The sequence below is a fragment of the Hylobates moloch genome, unplaced genomic scaffold (assembly GCF_009828535.3).
Source record: "Hylobates moloch isolate HMO894 unplaced genomic scaffold, HMol_V3 SCAFFOLD_16, whole genome shotgun sequence".
Classification (NCBI taxonomy): domain Eukaryota; kingdom Metazoa; phylum Chordata; class Mammalia; order Primates; family Hylobatidae; genus Hylobates; species Hylobates moloch.
Window position 1 is genome coordinate 52,932,909 of NW_026652291.1, and position 18,843 is coordinate 52,951,751.

The 18,843-nt window shown below is 42.6% G+C and overlaps 1 protein-coding gene and 1 non-coding gene across 2 annotated transcripts in view; both read left to right on the forward strand.

Moving 5' to 3' along the window:
- Nucleotides 1-7,310: 7,310 nt before the first annotated feature.
- On the forward strand, nt 7,311-7,417 carry LOC116456516 (U6 spliceosomal RNA). Its single transcript, XR_004244727.1, has one exon. It is a non-coding gene; the product is annotated as a U6 spliceosomal RNA (small nuclear RNA).
- A 2,036-nt stretch (nt 7,418-9,453) lies between these two features.
- The window catches only part of ERO1A (endoplasmic reticulum oxidoreductase 1 alpha), a 61,822-nt gene continuing 52,432 nt past the window's right edge, over nt 9,454-18,843 (forward strand). The window contains exon 1 of the mRNA XM_032135100.2: nt 9,454-9,980. Within this exon, the coding sequence (XP_031990991.1) occupies nt 9,867-9,980 (114 nt within the window). The 5' untranslated portion in view covers nt 9,454-9,866. The remainder of the gene's footprint in view (nt 9,981-18,843) is intronic.

The window sequence follows — 18,843 nt, forward strand, 5'->3', positions numbered from 1 at the left end:
TATTGGGCAGGGATAGTCCCTTCTCCCACTCAGTTGCAACTACTCTGGTCAAACTAGTCCATCCATACCAAAATATGTCACCTCTGACATCAAGAAGTAAAGAAGAGAGGACAAGGCAGAGAAAGAAAGCTCAGTTTGGCTCAATTTAAAATATTTATGAGCACATACTGATAGGTTATTTTAACATTAATCACATCAATATTTTAAACTCCCTTAACCCTTGTTCTTTTTCTTTTACCCATCTTGGCAGCATTTCAACTTCAGATGAATCTTCTATTTTCCCCATGCCTACACTAGCCCTGTTACTTTTTTGTTTGTTTGTTTGTTTTTTTGTTTTGAGCAGGAGTCTCGCTCTGTCACCGAGGCTGGAGTGCAGTGGCGTGATCTTGGCTCGCTGCAATCTCTGCCTCCCAGGATCAAGGGATTCTCCTGCTTCAGCCTCCAGAGTAGCTGGGACTACAGGTATGTGCCACCACACCCGACTAATTTTTGTATTTTTGGTAGAGATGGGGTTTCACCGTGTTGGTCAGGCTGGTCGTAAATTCCTGAGCTCAGGTGATCCACCCGCCTTAGCCTCCCAAAGTGCTGGGATTACAGGTGTGAGCCACCGCGCCTGGCCGTTACGTTTTTATACATGCCTATAAGACTGTATTCCTCTCCATCTGAAAATGTAGCTCAACTTGTAATTATATATTCTTAAATGTGACTAAATGTTTAGAGTCTTTTCCCTGCAGTGGACTGTAACCCCTCGGAAAACAAGGACTATGACTATTTATTTCCCCTGATTGGATCCCCAGTGTCTAGCACAGTGTCTGAAATAAAAAGGATACATGTATATTGAATGAATGAATATGTCAGGCACTAAGATGGGTAACCAGAGTTATAAAGAGACTAAGAAATGTGACCAGTACTCAAGGAACTTAAAATATCATAAAGTGAAAACAGAAAAATACAAATGTGACCAAAAAATGAAAATTAGAACATATAGGGTGGAAGAGATATAAGAAGGTAGGGCATATCTTAGTTTATTTTGGAGTCATTAAAAGTGATGTCATAACAAACGGTAATGAGATTGATGTAGACCTTCAAAAATCATGTAAGGATAGTTTCTCAATCTATTTTCCTATAACTTGGCACAGATGAGTGTGGTCATTTTAAAATATGTACACAAATTATTTGATACTTTCCACTTCAAGAAGTGGAGCATAATTCCCCTTCCTTGGACCTAGTGACTTGCTCTTGATAAATAAAGTGGAAGTGACAGTGCACAACGATGGAGACTAGATCACAAAAAGTGTTGAGCCTTCCTTTTGACTCTCCCTTGGATAACTCCCTGTGGGAGAAGCCAGTTGTCATGGCATGAGGACACATCAACTTATCTATGGAGAGACCTACATATCAAGGAACAGCCATCCAGGAACCTAAGGCCTCCTGCCAACAGCCATATGAGTGAGCAGTTCTTGGCAGAGATCCTCCGGCTCTAGGCAAGCCTTTAGATTACTGCAGCCCTAGTATTGATTACAACACCATGAGAGACTGAGTCACACAACTCAGTTCAGCTGCTCCTGAATTGCTGGTCCCTAAAAACCATGAGATGATAAATGTTTGTTGTTTGAAGCCATTTAGTTTTGGGGTAATTTGTTACACAGTGATGGATAACAAATACAAGAGGAACAGATTTATTTTTAAGAGAAAAATTGGGAAACAGTATCAAATAGGCAAGTAGTGGCTAGGCATGGTGGCTCACGCCTGTAATCCCAGCACTTTGGGAGGCAGAGGCGGGCGGATCATGAGGTCAGGAGATCGAGACCATCCTGGCTAACACAGTGAAACCCCATCTCTACTAAAAATACAAAAAATTAGCCAGGCGTGGTGTCGGGCACCTGTAGTCCCAGCTACTGGGGAGGCTGAGGCAGGAGAATGGCGTGAACCTAGGAGGCGGAGCTTGCAGTGAGCCGAGATTGCGCCACTGCACTCTAGCCTGGGCGACAGAGTGAGACTCCATCTCAAAAAAAAAAAAAAAAACAAACAAATAGGCAAGTAGCAACTACTTTTGCTCCCACATTGGCCACAACACTCAAGTTTTTAGAAATTTTTCGTCCCAAATGTCTACTTCCAAATACCTATGAAAATGCACTTAAATTAGGCCAGGCGCAGTGGCTCACACCTATAATCCCAGCACTTTGGGAGGCGAGGCGGGTGGATCACAAGGTCAGGAGATCGAGACCATCCTGGCTAACATGGTGAAACCCTGTCTCTACTAAAAAATACAAAAAAATTAGCCGGGTGCCATAGCGGGCGCCTGTAGTCCCAGCTACTCGGGAGGCTGAGGCAGGAGAATGGCATGAACCCGGGAGATGGAGGTTGCAGTGAGCCAAGTTTGCGCAACTGCACTCCAGCCTGGGAGACAGAGTGAAATTCCATCCCAAAAAAAAAAAAAGAAAGAAAGAAAAAAGAAAGAAAATGCACTTAAATTAATGTGTCTATGTCTAAGCAGTGAGATGTTGAGGTAGGAATAGAAGTTAGAGTTCTGGCCGGGCATGGTGGCTCATGCCTGTAATCCCAGCACTTTGGGAGGCCGAGGGAGGTGGATCATTTGAGGTCAGGAGTTCAAGACCAGCCTGACCAACATGGTGAAACCCTGTCTCTACTAAAAATACAAAAAAATTAGCCAGAAGTGGTGGCACATGCCTGTAGTCCCAGCTACTCAGGAGGCTGAGGCAGGAGAATTGCTTAACCCGGGAGACAGAGGTTGCAGTCTCTGGAGCCAAGATCTTGCCACTGTACTCCAGCCTGGGAGACACTGCAAGACTCCATCTCAAATAATAATAATAAAATAAAATAAAATAAAATAAAATAAAATAAAAATACATAAAGTTAGAGTTTCTAGGCTTCTGGGATGTGCTTTTAATAAAGTAATACCATAAACAGAGCTTTTTAAAAAAGTACTAAAGATTAAATTGAAAAAGAGATGTCTATTGTCTCACTTTTCTCTAATCCCGAGTTCCACTCCCCTAATTTTTAAATGTGTTTCTACTATACTTACCTTTGTATTTCTAAATAATATCCGTATGCTGCTATTTCTTGATATATAAATTTTAGGATTTATCTTCTGACCAAATTAGGAAGATAAAGATTTAGCACCCTTACTCCAGACTCCCAGTTTTCCTACTTGCATCCTCCATGCATGCAATATATGTAAATTTTGGTTAAATTGCTATCTAATATTTGTGTCATTGTGGGGCTATGTATGTCAAGCAGTGTACTATTTGCTTTCTTAAAAAAATTTTTTTTTGGCCGGGCGCGGTGGCTCACGCCTGTAATCCCAGCACTTTGGGAGGCAGAGGCAGGCAGATCACGAGGTCAGGAGATTGAGACCATCCTGGCTAACATGGTGAAACCCCGTCTCTACTAAAAATACAAAAAATGAGCCGGGCATGGTGGTGGGCACCTGTAGTCCCAGCTACTTCGGAGGCTGAGGCAGGAGAATGGCATGAACCCGGGAGGCGGAGCTTGCAGTGAGCCGAGATCACGCCACTGCACTCCAGCCTGGGTGACAGAGCGAGACTCTGTCTCAAAAAAAAAAAAAGAAAATTTTTTTTTTTGAGACGGATTCTCCCTCTTGTTGTCCAGGCTGGAGTGCAGGAAATCGAATTGAAGGAGAGAGGAATCAGCATTGTCAGAATGCAGCAGAGATTTCATGAAAATTGGTCATTGGGTTGGGCAATAGGAAGGCCATGTGAAGACGAGTTTCAGGGGAGTAGAGCTGGAAACCAGACTGCATCATGGGTTAAAATGTGAGTGGGAAGTTGAGGAGTGAATAGGAAGTGAAGTCAGTGACTGCATACAGCTTGCTTTCAGGAATTTGAGGTAAAGAAGGTGAAGATGTTATGTGTCATGTCTTCCCACTTCAGATGATTCTAAGCACCTTGAGACAAATGTCTAGTAATGTACCACGTGTGCAACCTTATTCAGTAAATATTAATGACAGGAATGATTCTAATAAAAATATCAGCACTAAACCCATTAGGTTTTTACTTAGCCTTTCTTCTTTTACTAATTCATTTCCTTTAAATTGTTTCCTTCCAGTCTATTCAATGACAGAAATTGTTTAGGTACTGAGAAGCTTCCCACAGAAATCCCCACATACCATTTTGAGACACTGGGCTCAAGCCATTTCCTGCTTTGGTCATTAAAAAAAAACAGTAGCTGTTATTTACACAGTAATCAGAATTCCATCAGGAAATGCTGTGTGTATTAAATCTAAGTCATGTTATTGTTATAATCACTAGTATTAGAAAAACAAGTTTGTAACCTTGTTCATCTCTAAAAAATTTAATGTTGTTTAGCAAAGTTGTAATGAATGGGAAGTTGGGCTTTCAGAAATCAAAGGTTGATCTATGTACCCTGTGGGTGCTCTTTAAATAGTTAGTGAATAACTAATCAGTGATTTCATGGGCCCTAACACAGGTGAGATGATTGCCTGAGCAGGTATATTTGAAGAAGCAAACTCATGCAAAGGGAGTTTTCTTCTGACCTGAAAGATTCTCACGGACACTTCAGTGATATTCACATCACACACATAAAACTGTATTTACTTATTCTAAAATCCCTTACAAATCTGAAAGAAAACATTATAATTATCTAGACAATAAAGTAAAACAATGTGGATACTTTTTCTAAGTTTGCTAGAAATTTATTCTGGGAAAGAGTTTGAGTTTTATGGAAAATAATTTCTATCATGAGAATACTGACATTTTTAAGCTCCCCCAGGTTACAGGTCATTGCATTAGGGTAAAATGTTAAGCTGATTCATATTCAGATTGCTTCCTTCTAAAATCATAGGCTTTATTCATTTCCCCTTTTCTTATTGTGTTTCTCATTTTTGATGGCCTAATCTTCATTTATCAGTACTGTGGCCAATGAAAGGTTTTCATTTATTCCACGAACATGTACAAAGGCAAGATCGTTGTTAAGGATCTCTGGGAGTCTCAGGGACATTTGAAACACAATCCCTGCTCAAGAAGTTTAAAGATGTTACAATTCAGTGAAGAAATATGAAGTAGAAAATATCATAAAAGATTATATACTAGTGCTGAAATGAACATGGGAGTGCAGATATTTCTTTGACATACAAATTTTATTTATTTATTTATTTATTTAAGACAGAGTCTCGCTCTGTCACCCAGGCTGGAGTACAATGGCATGATCTCGGCTCACTGCAACCTCCGCCTCCCGGGTTCAAGAAATTCTCTCACCTCAGCCTCCCGAGTAGCTGAGACTACAGGCACACACCACCATGCCTGGCTAATTTTTTGTATGTTTAGTATAGATGGGGTTTCACTATGTTGGTCAGGCTGGTCTTGAACTCCTGAACTGACCTCAAATGATCTGCCTGCCTCAGCTTCCCAAAGTGCTGGGTCAGGCGTGAGCCACCATGCCCAGCCTGACATGCCAATTTTAATACCTTTGTATATACACCCAGAAGTGGGATTGCTGGATCATATGGTAATCTATTTTTAGTTGTGTGTTTGTTTTGTTTTGTGAGATGGAGTCTCACTCTGTTGCCCAGGCTGGAGTGCAGTGGCGCGATCTCGGTTCACTGTAACCTCTGTCTTCCAGGTGCAAGCGATTCTCCTGCCTCAGCCTCCAGAGTAGCTGGGACTACAGGCACGTGCCGCCATGCCCAGCTAATTTTTGTATTTTTAGTAGAGACGGGGTTTCACCGTGTTAGCCAGGATGGTCTCCATCTCCTGGCCTCATGATCTGCCTGCCTTGGCTTCCCAAAGTGCTGGGATTACAGGTGTGAGCCACCGTGCCCGGCCTGTTTTTAGTTTTTTGAGGAACCTCCATACTATTTTTCAAAATGGCTGTACTAACTTACATTGCCACCAACAGTGTACAGGTGTTTCCATTTTTCCACATCCTTTCCAGCACCTGTTATCATTCATCATTTTGGCAATAGCCATTCTAACAGGTGTAAGGTGACATCTCATTGTGTCTTTACTTTGCATTTCCCTGATGATTAGAGATATTAAGCATTTTTTTCATATACCTCTTGGCTATTTGTATGTCTTTTTTTGAAAAATAGCTGTTCAGATCCTTTGCTGCTTTTTAAAAATCAGACTATTGGCCGGGCGTGGTGGCTCACGCCTGTAATCCCAGCACTTTGGGAGGCCGAGGTGGGTGGATCACGATGTCAGGAGATTGAGACCATCCTGACTAACATAGTGAAACCCAGTCTCTATTAAAATTAAAAAAAAAATTAGCCAGGCGTGGTGGCAGGCGCCTGTAGTCCCAGCTACTTGGGAGGCTGAGGCAGGAGAATGGCTTGAACTTGGGAGGTGGAGCTTGCAGTGAGCCGAGATCATGCCACTGTACTCCAGCCTCAGCGACAGCGAGACTCCGTCTCAAAAAAAAAAAAAAAACCAGACTATTTATTTTCATAATATTGATTTGTTTGTTTCTTAAACTCCCATGTTCATTTCTGCATTATTTACAATAGCCAAGATATAGGAACAACCTAAGTGTTCATCGACAGATGAATGGATAAAGAGAATCTGGTATATATATATATATATATATATATATAATACAGCCATAAAGAAGGAAATTCTGTAATTTGTGACAATATGGATTAACCTAGAGGCCATGATACCAAGTGAAATAAGCCAGGCACAAGAAGACAATTACCACATAATCTCACTTACATGTGGAATCTAAAAAAGTTTATCTCATAGAAACAGAGTAGAAAGATAGTCACCAGAGGCTGGTGGGCAGGGAGGATGGGGAAAGGGGAGATGTTGGTCAAAGGGTGCAAAGCTTCAGTTAGACTGCAGGAATAAGTTTTAGTGATCTAATGCACTGCATGGTGACCACAGTTAATAAGAATTGTAAAATTGCTAAAAGAATAATTTTTAATGTTCTCATCAATGAAAAATGAAAAGTTGGTGAGGCAATATATCTGTTAATAAGCTTTAATCTTTCTACAATGTATGCATAGATCAAAAAATCCCATTGTATCCTATAAATATACACAATTAGTATTTGTCAATTAAATATTTTTTAAAAAGGTTACATACTAAGTTCCATGGATGTCTCTCCAAGTGTAGGAACTGGACCTTATACATCTTTGTATCCCAAATGTCAAGCTCAGCTTGTCACAGAGTAAGTTTACTGAATTGAAATCATTGAGAGACTGGAACTGGGTTAGGAGGAAACCAGGATGAACACTTAAGACAAGGAGGACATGACCTGGGTCTGGCCCTAAAAAGGATAACTGGGGCCTGTATATAGAAATATGAAAAAGAGTGCTCGCTTCGGCAGCACATATACTAAAATTGGAACGATACAGAGAAGATTAGCACGGCCCCTGCGCAAGGATGACACGCAAATTCGTGAAGCGTTCCATATTTAAAAAAAAAAAAAAAAAAGAAATATGAAAAAGAGCTTTTGGCCAGGTGTGGTGGCTCACACCCATAATCTCAGCACTTTGGGAGGCCAAGGCAGGTGAATCACGAGGTCAGGAGGTTGAGACCATCCTGGCTAACATGGTGAAACCCTGTCTCTACTAAAAATACAAACAAATTAGCTGGGCATGTTGGCACCCGCCTGTAGTCCCAGCTACTCCAGAGGCTGAGGCAGGAGAATCACTTGAACCCAGGAGCTGGATTTGCAGTGAGCCAAGACTGCGCCACTGCACTCCAGCCTGGTGACAGAGTGAGAATCTATCTCAAAAAAAAAAAAAAAGCTTTCAGGTTAGGAGGGAGATTGTATTAATATGTACATGTGACATGTTGTAGATACTAGAATTAGAGCTTCTCAGGTCCATCAGGATCTCAGATGGGTTGTTGACTTTTACTACATGTCTACTTGGAAGTGATAGGCAGAGCTCTAGGGTTTGCAGTAAAATACATGAGTTTAGGTCATTTGAACTATGTCAACTTTTAATGTGCATGCAAGATGTCGGAAAGCTGCCAGTTTCACCTAGAAACTATCTTCTTAGGCTTGGTGAAGTGGCTCACACCTGTAATCCCAACACTTTGGGAGGCACAGGCAGGCGGATCACTTAAGGTCAGGAGTTCCAGACCAGCCTGGCCAACACGGTGAAACCATATGTCTACTAAAAATACAAAAGTTAGCTGGGTATGGTGGCGCAGGCCTGTAATCCCAGCTACTTGGGTGGCTGAGGCATAAGAATTACTTGAACCCGGGAAGTGGAGGTTGCAGTGACCCGAGATTGCGCCACTGCACTCCAGCCTGGGCGAGGAAGCGAGACTCTGTCTCAAAAAAAAAAGTCTTCTTTAAAAAAAAAAAAAAAAGTAAGGCCAGGTGTGGTGGCTCATGCCTGCAATCCTAGCACTTTGGGAGGCTGAGATGGATGGGTCACCTGAGCTCAGGAGTTAGAGACCAGCCTGGCCAACATGGCAAAACCCCTTCTCTACTGAAAATACAAAAATTAGCCAAGTGTGTGGTGGCTTACGCCTGTAATCCCAGCTACTGGGATTTCCAGCTCAGGCAGGAAAATCGCTTGAACCTGGGAGGCGCAGATTGCAGTGAACCGAGATCACGCCACTGCACTCCAGCCTGGGCAACACAGCGAGACTCTGCCTCAAAAAAAAAAAAAAAAAAAATTAATCCCAGCACCTTGGGAGGCTGAGGTGGGAGAATCGCTCTTGAGGGGTTTGAGACCAGCCTGGGCAACATAGTGAAACCTGGTTTCTATTAAAAATAAAATTAGTTGGGCATGGTGGCACACACCTGTAGTTCATGCTACTCAGGAGGCTTAGGTGGGAGGATCGCTTGAGTCCAGGAGTTCGAGGCTGCAGTGAGCTGCGATCACATCATTGCAGGCCAGCCTGGGTGACCCAGGGAGACCCTGTCTGGAAAAAAAAAAAAAGCAGATAGACTAGTCCCAACTCAGAATGTTAAAAGACCAGGACTCAGCATCAGAGGACCTCTAATCCTTGCTCACCTTACCTCACTTCTCTGGGCCTGTTTCTTCCTATGATATGAGCGGGTGGCTTCCACCCTCGCTGTCTAACACAGTGGGCACTAGCCAGCCACATTTGACTATGAAATGGGTCTAGTTCGCATCAAATACACACTGGATTTCAAAGACCAAAAAGTCAAATATCTTATGAATAAATTGAATATTGGTTATATTTTGAAATAATATTTTACACATTCGGGGTTAAATAAAAATATTTTAAAAATAAAATGTACCTGTTATTTATTTTTACTCTTTTGCTGCAGCTACTAAAAATATAAATGACATATGCCGCCCTGGTCTAGATGCTCTCTAATACCCCTTTCAGCTTTAAGACTCCGCCGGGAACACGGTGGACACGTAATTTGTACGATTTGATTGTCTCGCATTGAGATACGGAAGGACTGGCGGGGAGTGAGCGGGATGGGGCGGGAAAGGTCGGGCTCCCCCCACCACAGGAAAACACAGGCCCGTCCGGCTTTCGCTCTCGCTCTGGGAACCGGAAGGACCCCCGACTCCCGCGCAGGGTCTGGGGTTGTGCGCGTCGGGTTGCGTCTCCAGGCCTGGGGCGGGCGCGGGCGCGGCGGGCCGGGCGGGGCCGAGCCGGGAAGCTGGTCGGTGCGTCAGCCTCACGCGCCGGGAAGGAACTGGTCCGAGGCCCCGGGCTGCCGGCGCGGGCGCCGCGGCACGTCCACAGGCTGGGTCGCGAGGTGGCGATCGCTGAGAGGCGGGAGGGCCGAGGCGGGCCTGGGAGGCGGCCCGGAGGTGGGGCGCCGCTGGGGCCGGCCCGCACGGGCTTCATCTGAGGGCGCACGGCCCGCGACCGAGCGTGCGGACTGGACTCCTAGGCGTGGGGCGACTAGCTGCCGGAGCAGCAATGGCCCGCGGCTGGGGATTCTTGATTGGCCTCCTGGGCGCCGTGTGGCTGCTCAGCTCGGGCCTCGGAGAGGAGCAGCCCCCGGAGACCGCGGCACAGAGGTGCTTCTGCCAGGTGAGCGATGTGCGCGTTGGTGCTGAGGGTCCCGGCGCCCTCCGCGGCGTGCTCTGTCCCGCACGCCCTGGCGGGTGAGCGGCTGAGGGTGCATCTCTTCCCACCAGGAATGAAACTCCGTTGCTGCTGCCCGGTGGCCGGAACTGAGTCTGGCTTGGCGTGGACCGGGCCTCCACGGCAGCCTGGACGTCGCCGCGCCCTCCGGTGCTTCGGACCAGGAGAGGGGTTGGGTGCACGCGGTTGAGTGGGTTTATGCATCTTTGTTGGTCTTATCTGCCCGGGGAGAGTGTGCACAGTGTACAATGTACTGCCAGTATTTGCTATTTTCACAGAACCTGGATCTTTCTCACTTCTCTCTTTACCAGGAACTTGTGTACCCAGTGCCTGTGCTGCGTGCATTTCGCCAGCCTTTCTGGCTAAGACGTTTGTGGGCTGCTCTCAGATCTCGATGTTAGGCGGAAGAATGGCTGCTTGTGGTTTTTCTGTGTGTAAGCTCAACTACCTGATGTCTTTGGGACTGCAGTTGCCCTCTGGTTTCTGGTCCTGTGTGCTCTTTTTCTCGAATGTAATGAGATTCTCTTATCGTGACACCCGTTAAGCTGGTATGAATTGGGAGGATGGTCCTTATTCTTCAGTGCACAAGTTTGATTACAAGCGGATTATGATCATTTCCTTCTGTAAGAGATGTGGTTCCTTGAGCAAAAAATTGAGATAAGCTTACAGGTTTCAATTATCCTCAGTATCTAGTATTTCAATGTGATTACTCTTGTCAAGGCCACTTTTTGGTTAACTCTGTTGATAAAAATTACGTTTTATACAAAACTAAGGGTTAGGCATCCATGTTATTCCTAAGTGGATTTTGCTATTACTTTATTATCAGAAGTACCATTTTATGTGTTTAGGGGCATGATACCATGTCAAAGGAAAGATGCGTTTAAATATTATGAAAGGTTTCTTTTTCACTGCTTTACATTCTTGGATTTTGTTGTTTCGCTGAGTGATTTGGGAGTTGAGGTGAGTGTTATCTAGGAAACTAAGGGAGGTTGAAAGAAAATTGCTACTTTACAACTGAGACATTGAAAAGTCTTTTACCTTCAATGATTACAAACGACACACAAACAAGTACTTAAAAGGAAAAAGGGTCATTTTTCTTCTGATTAGAAATATAACGCAACACCGAGATTAAACATTAAAAAATAAGATAGCAATAAGTGACTTTAAATTAAAATATTCTTTACGGAAAGAAGATGTCCAATGTAACATTTTCGGCTACATTCTGGAGATTTGGATACTGGAATAAAAGTACATGTTGAACTCTTCAACTTTTGCTTTTTTTTAACCTTAATAACCTTTTTGGAGTTCTGCTTAAAATTGGAGAACTTTAAATTCTTTACATTTATTTTCTTTTTCTTCTAACTAGTGATTAAACTTTTCCTCTTTCACAATGCCCTCAGATTCAAATACTTCCCTAACATAAAATTCTGTTAAGCCCCTTTTTCTTTCAGAACGAGAGTGGCTATCTGTTTCTTTTCAGACTCAACCTTGAAAAATAGTAAATTGGGCTGGGTGTGGTGGCTCCAGCCTGTAATCCCAGCACTTTGGGAGGCTGAGGTGGGAGGATCTCTTGAGTCCAGGAGTTCAAGACCAGCATGGGCAACATAGTGAAACCCCTGTCTCTACAAAAAAAATTAAAAAAAGAAAAAAGCTGGGTGTGATGATGTGCGCCTGTGGTCTCAGCTACTTGGGACACTGAGGTGGGAAGATGGTGTGAGCCCAGGAGTTCGAGACCAGCCTGGAGACCCGGTCTGTATTAGTCCGCGTTCTCTAGAGGGATAGAACCAATGGAATATATATATATATAAAGGGGAGTTTATGAAGTATTAATTCACACGATCACAAGGTCCCGGAATAGGCTGTCTGCAGGCCGAGTAGCAAGGAGAGCTAGTCTGAGTTCCAAAACTGAAGAACTTGGAGTTTGACATTTGAGGGCAGGAAGCATCCAGCATGGGAGAAGGAGATAGGCTGGAAGGCTAGGCCAGTCTCTCACGTTTTTCTGCTTGCTTATATTCTAGCCATGCTAGCAGGTGATTAGATTGTGCCTACCCAGATTAAGGGTGGATCTGCCTTTCCCAGCCCACTGCTTCAGTGATCCAGGCTGCAGTGAGCCATGATTGCACCAGTGCACTCTAGTCTGTGTGACAAAGTGAGAGCCTGCCTCAAAATAATAATAAAGTAAATTGAGGATCATATAGTTAAAAAAACAGTTTTAACAGAAATTTAGAAATTTAGAATGGTCTACTTATTTCATGATTTGAGGGAGCCTAAGCAAAACAAAACAAAACAAAACAAAAAAACAAAAAAACACCTTGTCTACTTAACTAAGAACTATCAATTCCAATTGTGTAAATGAAACAATAGGGCCAGTAATGGAAGGGATGAGGATGGGGGGAGAACGGAGGAGAGGTGGCACTGATGAATAGACATGCAGAGAAAAATAGAGGCAAGCATATAGACAGACATACAGAGAGAAACAGCATGACAGGGAAAAGAAAAAAATGGAGAAAGAAAAGGGGAGATAAATGGTGCAAATCATTCATTCAACAAATGTAACCACTCTGCACATTGACCAGAGTGTTTGGGACACAGAAATAACTACGGCATTATCTCTGCCATGAAGAGCTATAGTGTAGTGAATAAACTGGGGATTCGTGGGAGGCACAGATCCTAAGCAGTTAAAAAACAAGTTAGGAAATATTGCTACAAACTAAGTTAAAAACTAAATTTTCACCTAATGTTTGGAAATACAAGTTAAAATCTTCTCTGGTTCTGTTTACAATATCCAGTGAGCTGCACAGTCCCGTTGATTGTTTTGTTAATAGTTTTATCTTTTCTTCCTGTTGCCTGTCCCTCTTACCACATCTGCCTTGGGGTTACCACATCCCCATCCACCATCACACTGTTGCATGGTGCCTGGCTTATAGTAGGGTTCAGTTCACAGAATGTCAGCTCTGATTTGAGCTAGAGCAGTGACCTTAGAAAATCATCGAATTAAAATGTGTAGAGCTCTACAAGTAGTCAGTTTAAATTCATCAAGCATATATTGAAACCTACTGTGAACAATTTTTGGGAGATCAAAAAATGAATTAAAAAATAGGTGTGACACTTCCAAGAAGTGAGCCTGGTAAATAATTGGTGCTCAACAGGTCCTAGGGAAATTATAAGATGCAAGCACTATGCCAGCAGGAGTATATTTTAAAAATTATTCTGCTTAGGAAGCCATTTGCATGTTTTCTGGAACTGATCTTTCAGATTGGTTGATAGCTCCAACTGAGTCTTTGAATTTGGTCAGTTGCTACATATGCCTGTTAGTTGATATCAAATCCTGCTAAAATTATTTTCACTGTATGTTGTAAGTTCCTTTGATAATAGGGCTTAAGTGTTAGTTGCTCAAAATGAGTGATTAATTGCCTTAGACTTGTAAATCTGTATATGTAACCTCATGTAAGAATTGTATATACAACCTAGGCCAGGCATGGTGGCTCACGATGTTTGTAAACTCTTACTTGCATATGATGTTTTATCAATCTTAATATGGCTAGTGCTAGTAACACTCAGGATAGCTTATTTGAGCACGGTAAATCTCTGTCAGGGTAATGAAAGAGGAGAGTAGCTCAGAGTCCAAAATAAATACTCCAAAAATGGATCTTTTTTAGCTTGGAGCGCATTTAGTAGATTTAACCTGTCAAGTGTCTTGTTAGGTCAATTGAAACAATGGTTTTAGTTGTTAACCTGGTGGCTGGGCCATGAGAGAGACGCTTGCTAATATGTTGAGTGGTGGATGGAAATAAGCCCAGGATTAAAACTTAGTCAGAGGGATCTTTGAAACAGGTTACACTGGAGAGGTGTCCACTGACTCTATGTGTGTGCTGCATTCCAGGATTTTCTGAATAAACTGTGTGGAAGAAATATTTTCCTGATGGTTGCCAGTCATTTGACAACAATTTAAAGTTTTGGCAAGACTAAGTCTTTAAAGCCAAAATGACCTGTAGAATGGTGCCTACTACCTGTGTGGAATCTTTGGTATTTCCCTGCTTCCATTGACAGACTTGTCCCAGTGTACTTCTGTCAACAGATGAGTACTTTTCATGTTATTTTTTTATGGTCATAAAACACAGTGAAATTAAATACACCTGAAGTTCTTTGCCAAATAAAGCACACTTTGAGCACATCGATTTATTTATGTATTTCTCTCCACCTTTATTAAGGTATAATTGACACATAAAAATTGCATATATTGGCTGGGTGTGGCGGTTCACGCCTGTAATTCCAGCACTTTGGGAGGCTGAGGTGCGTGGATCACCTGAGGTTGGGGGTTCGAGACCAGCCTGACCAACATGAAGAAACCCCATCTCTACTAAAAATACAAAATTAGCTAGGCATGGTGGCGCATGCCTGTAATCCCAGCTACTCAGGAGGCTGAGGCATGAGAATTGCTTGAATCCGGGAGGCAGAGGTTGCGGTGAGGTGAGATCGCACCATCACACTCCAGCCTGGACGACAAGAGCAAAACTGCATGTCAAAAGAAAAAAAAATTGCATATATTTAAGGTGTACCACATAATGTTTTGATATATCCTTTTTTTTTTTTTTTTGAGACAGAGTCTCGCTTTGTCACCCAGGCTGGAGTGCAGTGGTGTGATCTTGGCTCATTGCAACCTCTGCCTCCTGGATTCAAGTGATTCTCCTGCCTCAGCCTCCCAAGTAGCTGGGACTACAGGCACCCACCACCTTGCCCTGTTGGCTAGGCTGATTTTGAACTCCTCACCTCAGGTGATCTACCCTCCTCAGCCTCCCAAAGTGCTGGGATTATAGACATGAGCCACCGTGCCCGGCCCTTGCCCATTTTTTAATTGGGTTATTTGTTTTTTTGTTGTTGAGTTGTATGAGTTCCTTTTATATTTTGGACAATAACATCTTGTCAGACAGATGGTCTGCAAATATTTTCTCCCATTCTGTAGGTTGCCTTTTCATTTTGTTGCTTGTTTCTTTGTTACATAGAAACATTTTAGTTGCATGTAGTCCCACTTACTTATTTTTGCTTTTGTTGCTGGTCTTTTTGGTGTCACATAAAAAATCATTGCCAAGACTAATGTCATGGAGCTTTTCTCCTATGTTTTTTTCTAGGAGTCTTGGTATTTCAGGTGTAACATTTAAGTCTTTAATCAGCTTTGAGTTGATTTTTGTGTGTGTTGTAAGATGAAGATCCAATTTCATTTTTTTGCATATGGATATCCAATTTTCCCACCACCATTTATTGACGAGACTGTCCTTTCCCATTGTATGGTCTTGGTCAAAGATTAGTTGGCCAGATATGTGTGGGTTTATTTCTGGGCTTTCTATTGTTTTCCACTGGTCTATGTTTGTGTTTCTATGCTGATACAACACTGTTGTGATGACTGTAGCTTTGTAATATAATTTGAAATTACGAAGTGTGCTGCTTCCAGGTTTGTTCTTGCAAAATTGCTGTAGCTACTTGGGGTCTTTTGCTGTTCCATCCAGATTTTACAATTTTTTTTTCTATTTTTGTGAAAAATGCCATTGGAGTTTTGATAGAAATTGCATTGAATCTATAGAACACTTTGGGTGGTATGGGCATTTTAGCAATATTAATTCTCTCAATTTATGAACATGGGATATCTTTCCATTTATTTGTGTAATCTTCAGTTTTTTAAATCACTGCTTTATAGTTTTCAGCATACTGATCGTTCCTCTCCTTGTTAAATTTATTCCTAAGTAGTTTATTCTTTTTCATTCTATTCTAAATAGAATTGTTTTCTTAATTTTTTTTGGATAGTTCATTGTTAGTGTATAGAAACACAATTGATTTTTGTATGTTGATTTTGTATCTTGCAATTTTACTGAATTTATTAGTTCTAATGGTTTTCTGGTGGAGTCTTTAGGATTTTCTATATATAAGATCATGTCATCTGCAAAAAGAGACAATTTTACTTATTTTTTATTTGGATACCTTTTATTTCTTTCACTTTCCTAATTCACACTTTGAGCATGTTTAAAAGGTATTTCATAAAAAATGTATATGAGGGCCGGGCGCAGTGGCTCATGCCTGTAATCCCAGCACATTCGGAGGCTGAGGCGGGTAGATCACCTGAGGTCAGGAGTTTGAGACCAGCCTGACCAACATGGTGAAACCCTGTGTCTGCTAAAATACAAAATTAGCCGGGCGTAGTGGCGAGCACCTGTAATCCCAGCTACTTGGGAGGCTGAGGCAGGAGAGTCTCTTGCACCTGGGAGGTAGAGGTTGTAGTGAGCTGAGATGGCACCATTGCACTCCAGCCTGGGCAATAAGATTAAAACTCTGTCTCAAAAAAAAAAGTATATGAGGAATATATTCTTATAGTGCTTTGAGTGAAAAAATAAAATGGTAATGTATAATAAGACTAGAATATATTGGTATACAAGAAAACGTTAGAAAGTGTTGTTTTGTCTTTCATTGCAAATTAAAGGATACCTCTAACACGAGAGTAGTGAACAAGCGGTACGTGGTAATTTTCCTTTATCCTGCCTTTTGCATTTGGTCAAATCAAACAAAGTCAACAGAGAAAGTAATTGAGGCTCCCTCCACAGCTAACTGTTGGTTATCTAGTTCTTTGTTCCATTGGGGCTACAGATGTCAAATTTTTGGGAAATTTTAGCTGCAAATTTGGCTGTATTTTTCTTATTCATTATGAAAATGCCATGTGCTGCTTTGGGAAGTAATACATGCTTCCCTTTCACTGGAAGCATTTAAGCAGAAGTTGGGTAATAATAATGATTAACATGTACTGACAATTTACTTTGTACTATTTATCTTGGTATCAACTCTTTGAGATGAAAACTATTACTATTTTCTATTAAGATGAGAAACCAAGGCCTGGAGAGGTTAAATAACTGGGATAAAATGAAAAACTAATGACTGGCAGAGATGGGATTCAAACCTAAGGAGGTCTGATGTTAGAACATACGCACTAACTATTGTTACACACTACCTGTTCCTTGAGGGATGTGTGAATGGAGGGATTTGCTGTTTTGCTTGGGAGATTGTAATAGAAAGCCTTCCAAGGCTTTCTAACTCTTAAAAGACTAGGACTTTTTTTTTTTTTTTTTTTTTTTTTTGAGGCAAGGTCTTGCTCTGTCATTCAGGCTGGAGTACACTGGCATGATTATGGCTCACTGCAGCCTCAACCTCCCTGGCTCAAGCGATTCTCCCACTTTAGCCTCCTAAGTGGCTGGGACTACAGACGTGCACCCAATGCCTGGCTAGTTATTTTATTTTTTGTAGAGATAGGGCCTCACTGTGTTGTCCAGGCTGGTCTCAAATTCCTGGGCTCAAGCAACCCTTCTGCCTTCAGCTCTCAAAGTGCTGGAATTACAGGTGTGAGCCACCATGCTTGACCAAAAGGCTAGAATTTTGAAGTGGTCCGTGTTACTTGTCAGGCCTACCTTGGTCCTCCTATTTACCATTCCTCAACTGGGGCCTTCTTATCGCTGCTTATTAGATTGGCCCTCTACCAAAAGCTATCATTACTTGAAGCGTAGAGCAGTGAGCCTCAAACGTTAGGATACTAACCTTTAAAACACATTAGCATTTAAAAAAATTTAGATTCCTGTGGTAAGTCAGAGTTCTGTTTTACTTTGGGATAGAGCATAGTAGTTATTTTCCCCCTTACCTGCATTGTTCCATGTAGTAGTTATTTAGGCAGCCTTAGCACATCCTGAAACAACATCTAGTCCTCCCTGTTCCAGGTTGGCATCTGTCTTTGGTCTTAGTTGAGGTAATAGGATTTTGCTTTGTTTCCAGGATCCTGTTCTGTGTCTATTAACTGTATTTTACCTTAGCCCTTTCCTGAAGCTCTGTTCTTTTTTGTTTTTTGAGACAGGGTCTCACTCCCATTGCTCAGGCTGGAGTGCAGTGGTGCAATCTCAGCTCACCACAGCTTCAACTTCCCAGGCTGAAGCCATCCTCCCACCTCAGCCTCCTAAGCAGCTGGGACTGCAGGTGTATGCCACCATGCCTGGCTAATTTTTTTTTTTGTAGTTTTAGTTGAGACAGGGTTTTACCGTGTTGCCCAGTCTGATCTGGGACTCCCGGGCTCAAGAGACCTACCAACCTCGGCCTCCCAAAGTGCTGATTACAGGCGTGAGCCACTGCCTAGCTGAGATTCTATTCTAGTAACATGCTTTGTTCTCTGGTTTCTAGAACTGGTCCTGCCTCCATCTTTTCCAGACTCTCTCCCAGGGATCAGGTTGGCAGGCTTATCTGAGCTGTCAGATGGCATGGATTTCCGAGAATCTTCCTGTTTTTCCTTTACTGAGCTGTCTTCCCTTTACTCAGCTGTCTTCATCCATTGAAATTCCTGCCACCCTTATTATACTCCCTTAGCAGCCCTGCTACCTGTGGTTGTAGTTAAGAATATCTCCTACTCCATATTTCAGGAAAGGGCAGAACATTTTTTTTTTTTTTTTTGAGATGAAGTCTTGCTCTGTCGCCCAGACTGGAGTGCAGTGGTGTGATCTTGGCTCACTGCAATCTCTGCCTCCCCGGTTCAAGCGATTCTCTGGCCTCAGCCTCCTGAGTAGCTGGGACTACAGGCATGCGCCACCATGCCCAGGTAATTTTTGTATTTTTAGTGGAGACAGGGTTTCACCATGTTGGCCAGGATGGTCTCGATCTCTTGACCTTGTGATCCGCCCGCCTTGGCCACCCAAAGTGCTGGGATTACAGGCGTGAGCCACTGTGCCCAGCCAAGAACATTTTAAAATCTACCATTTATCCTGCCTTCTTTCCCTTTGAGGTCTCTTGGCTA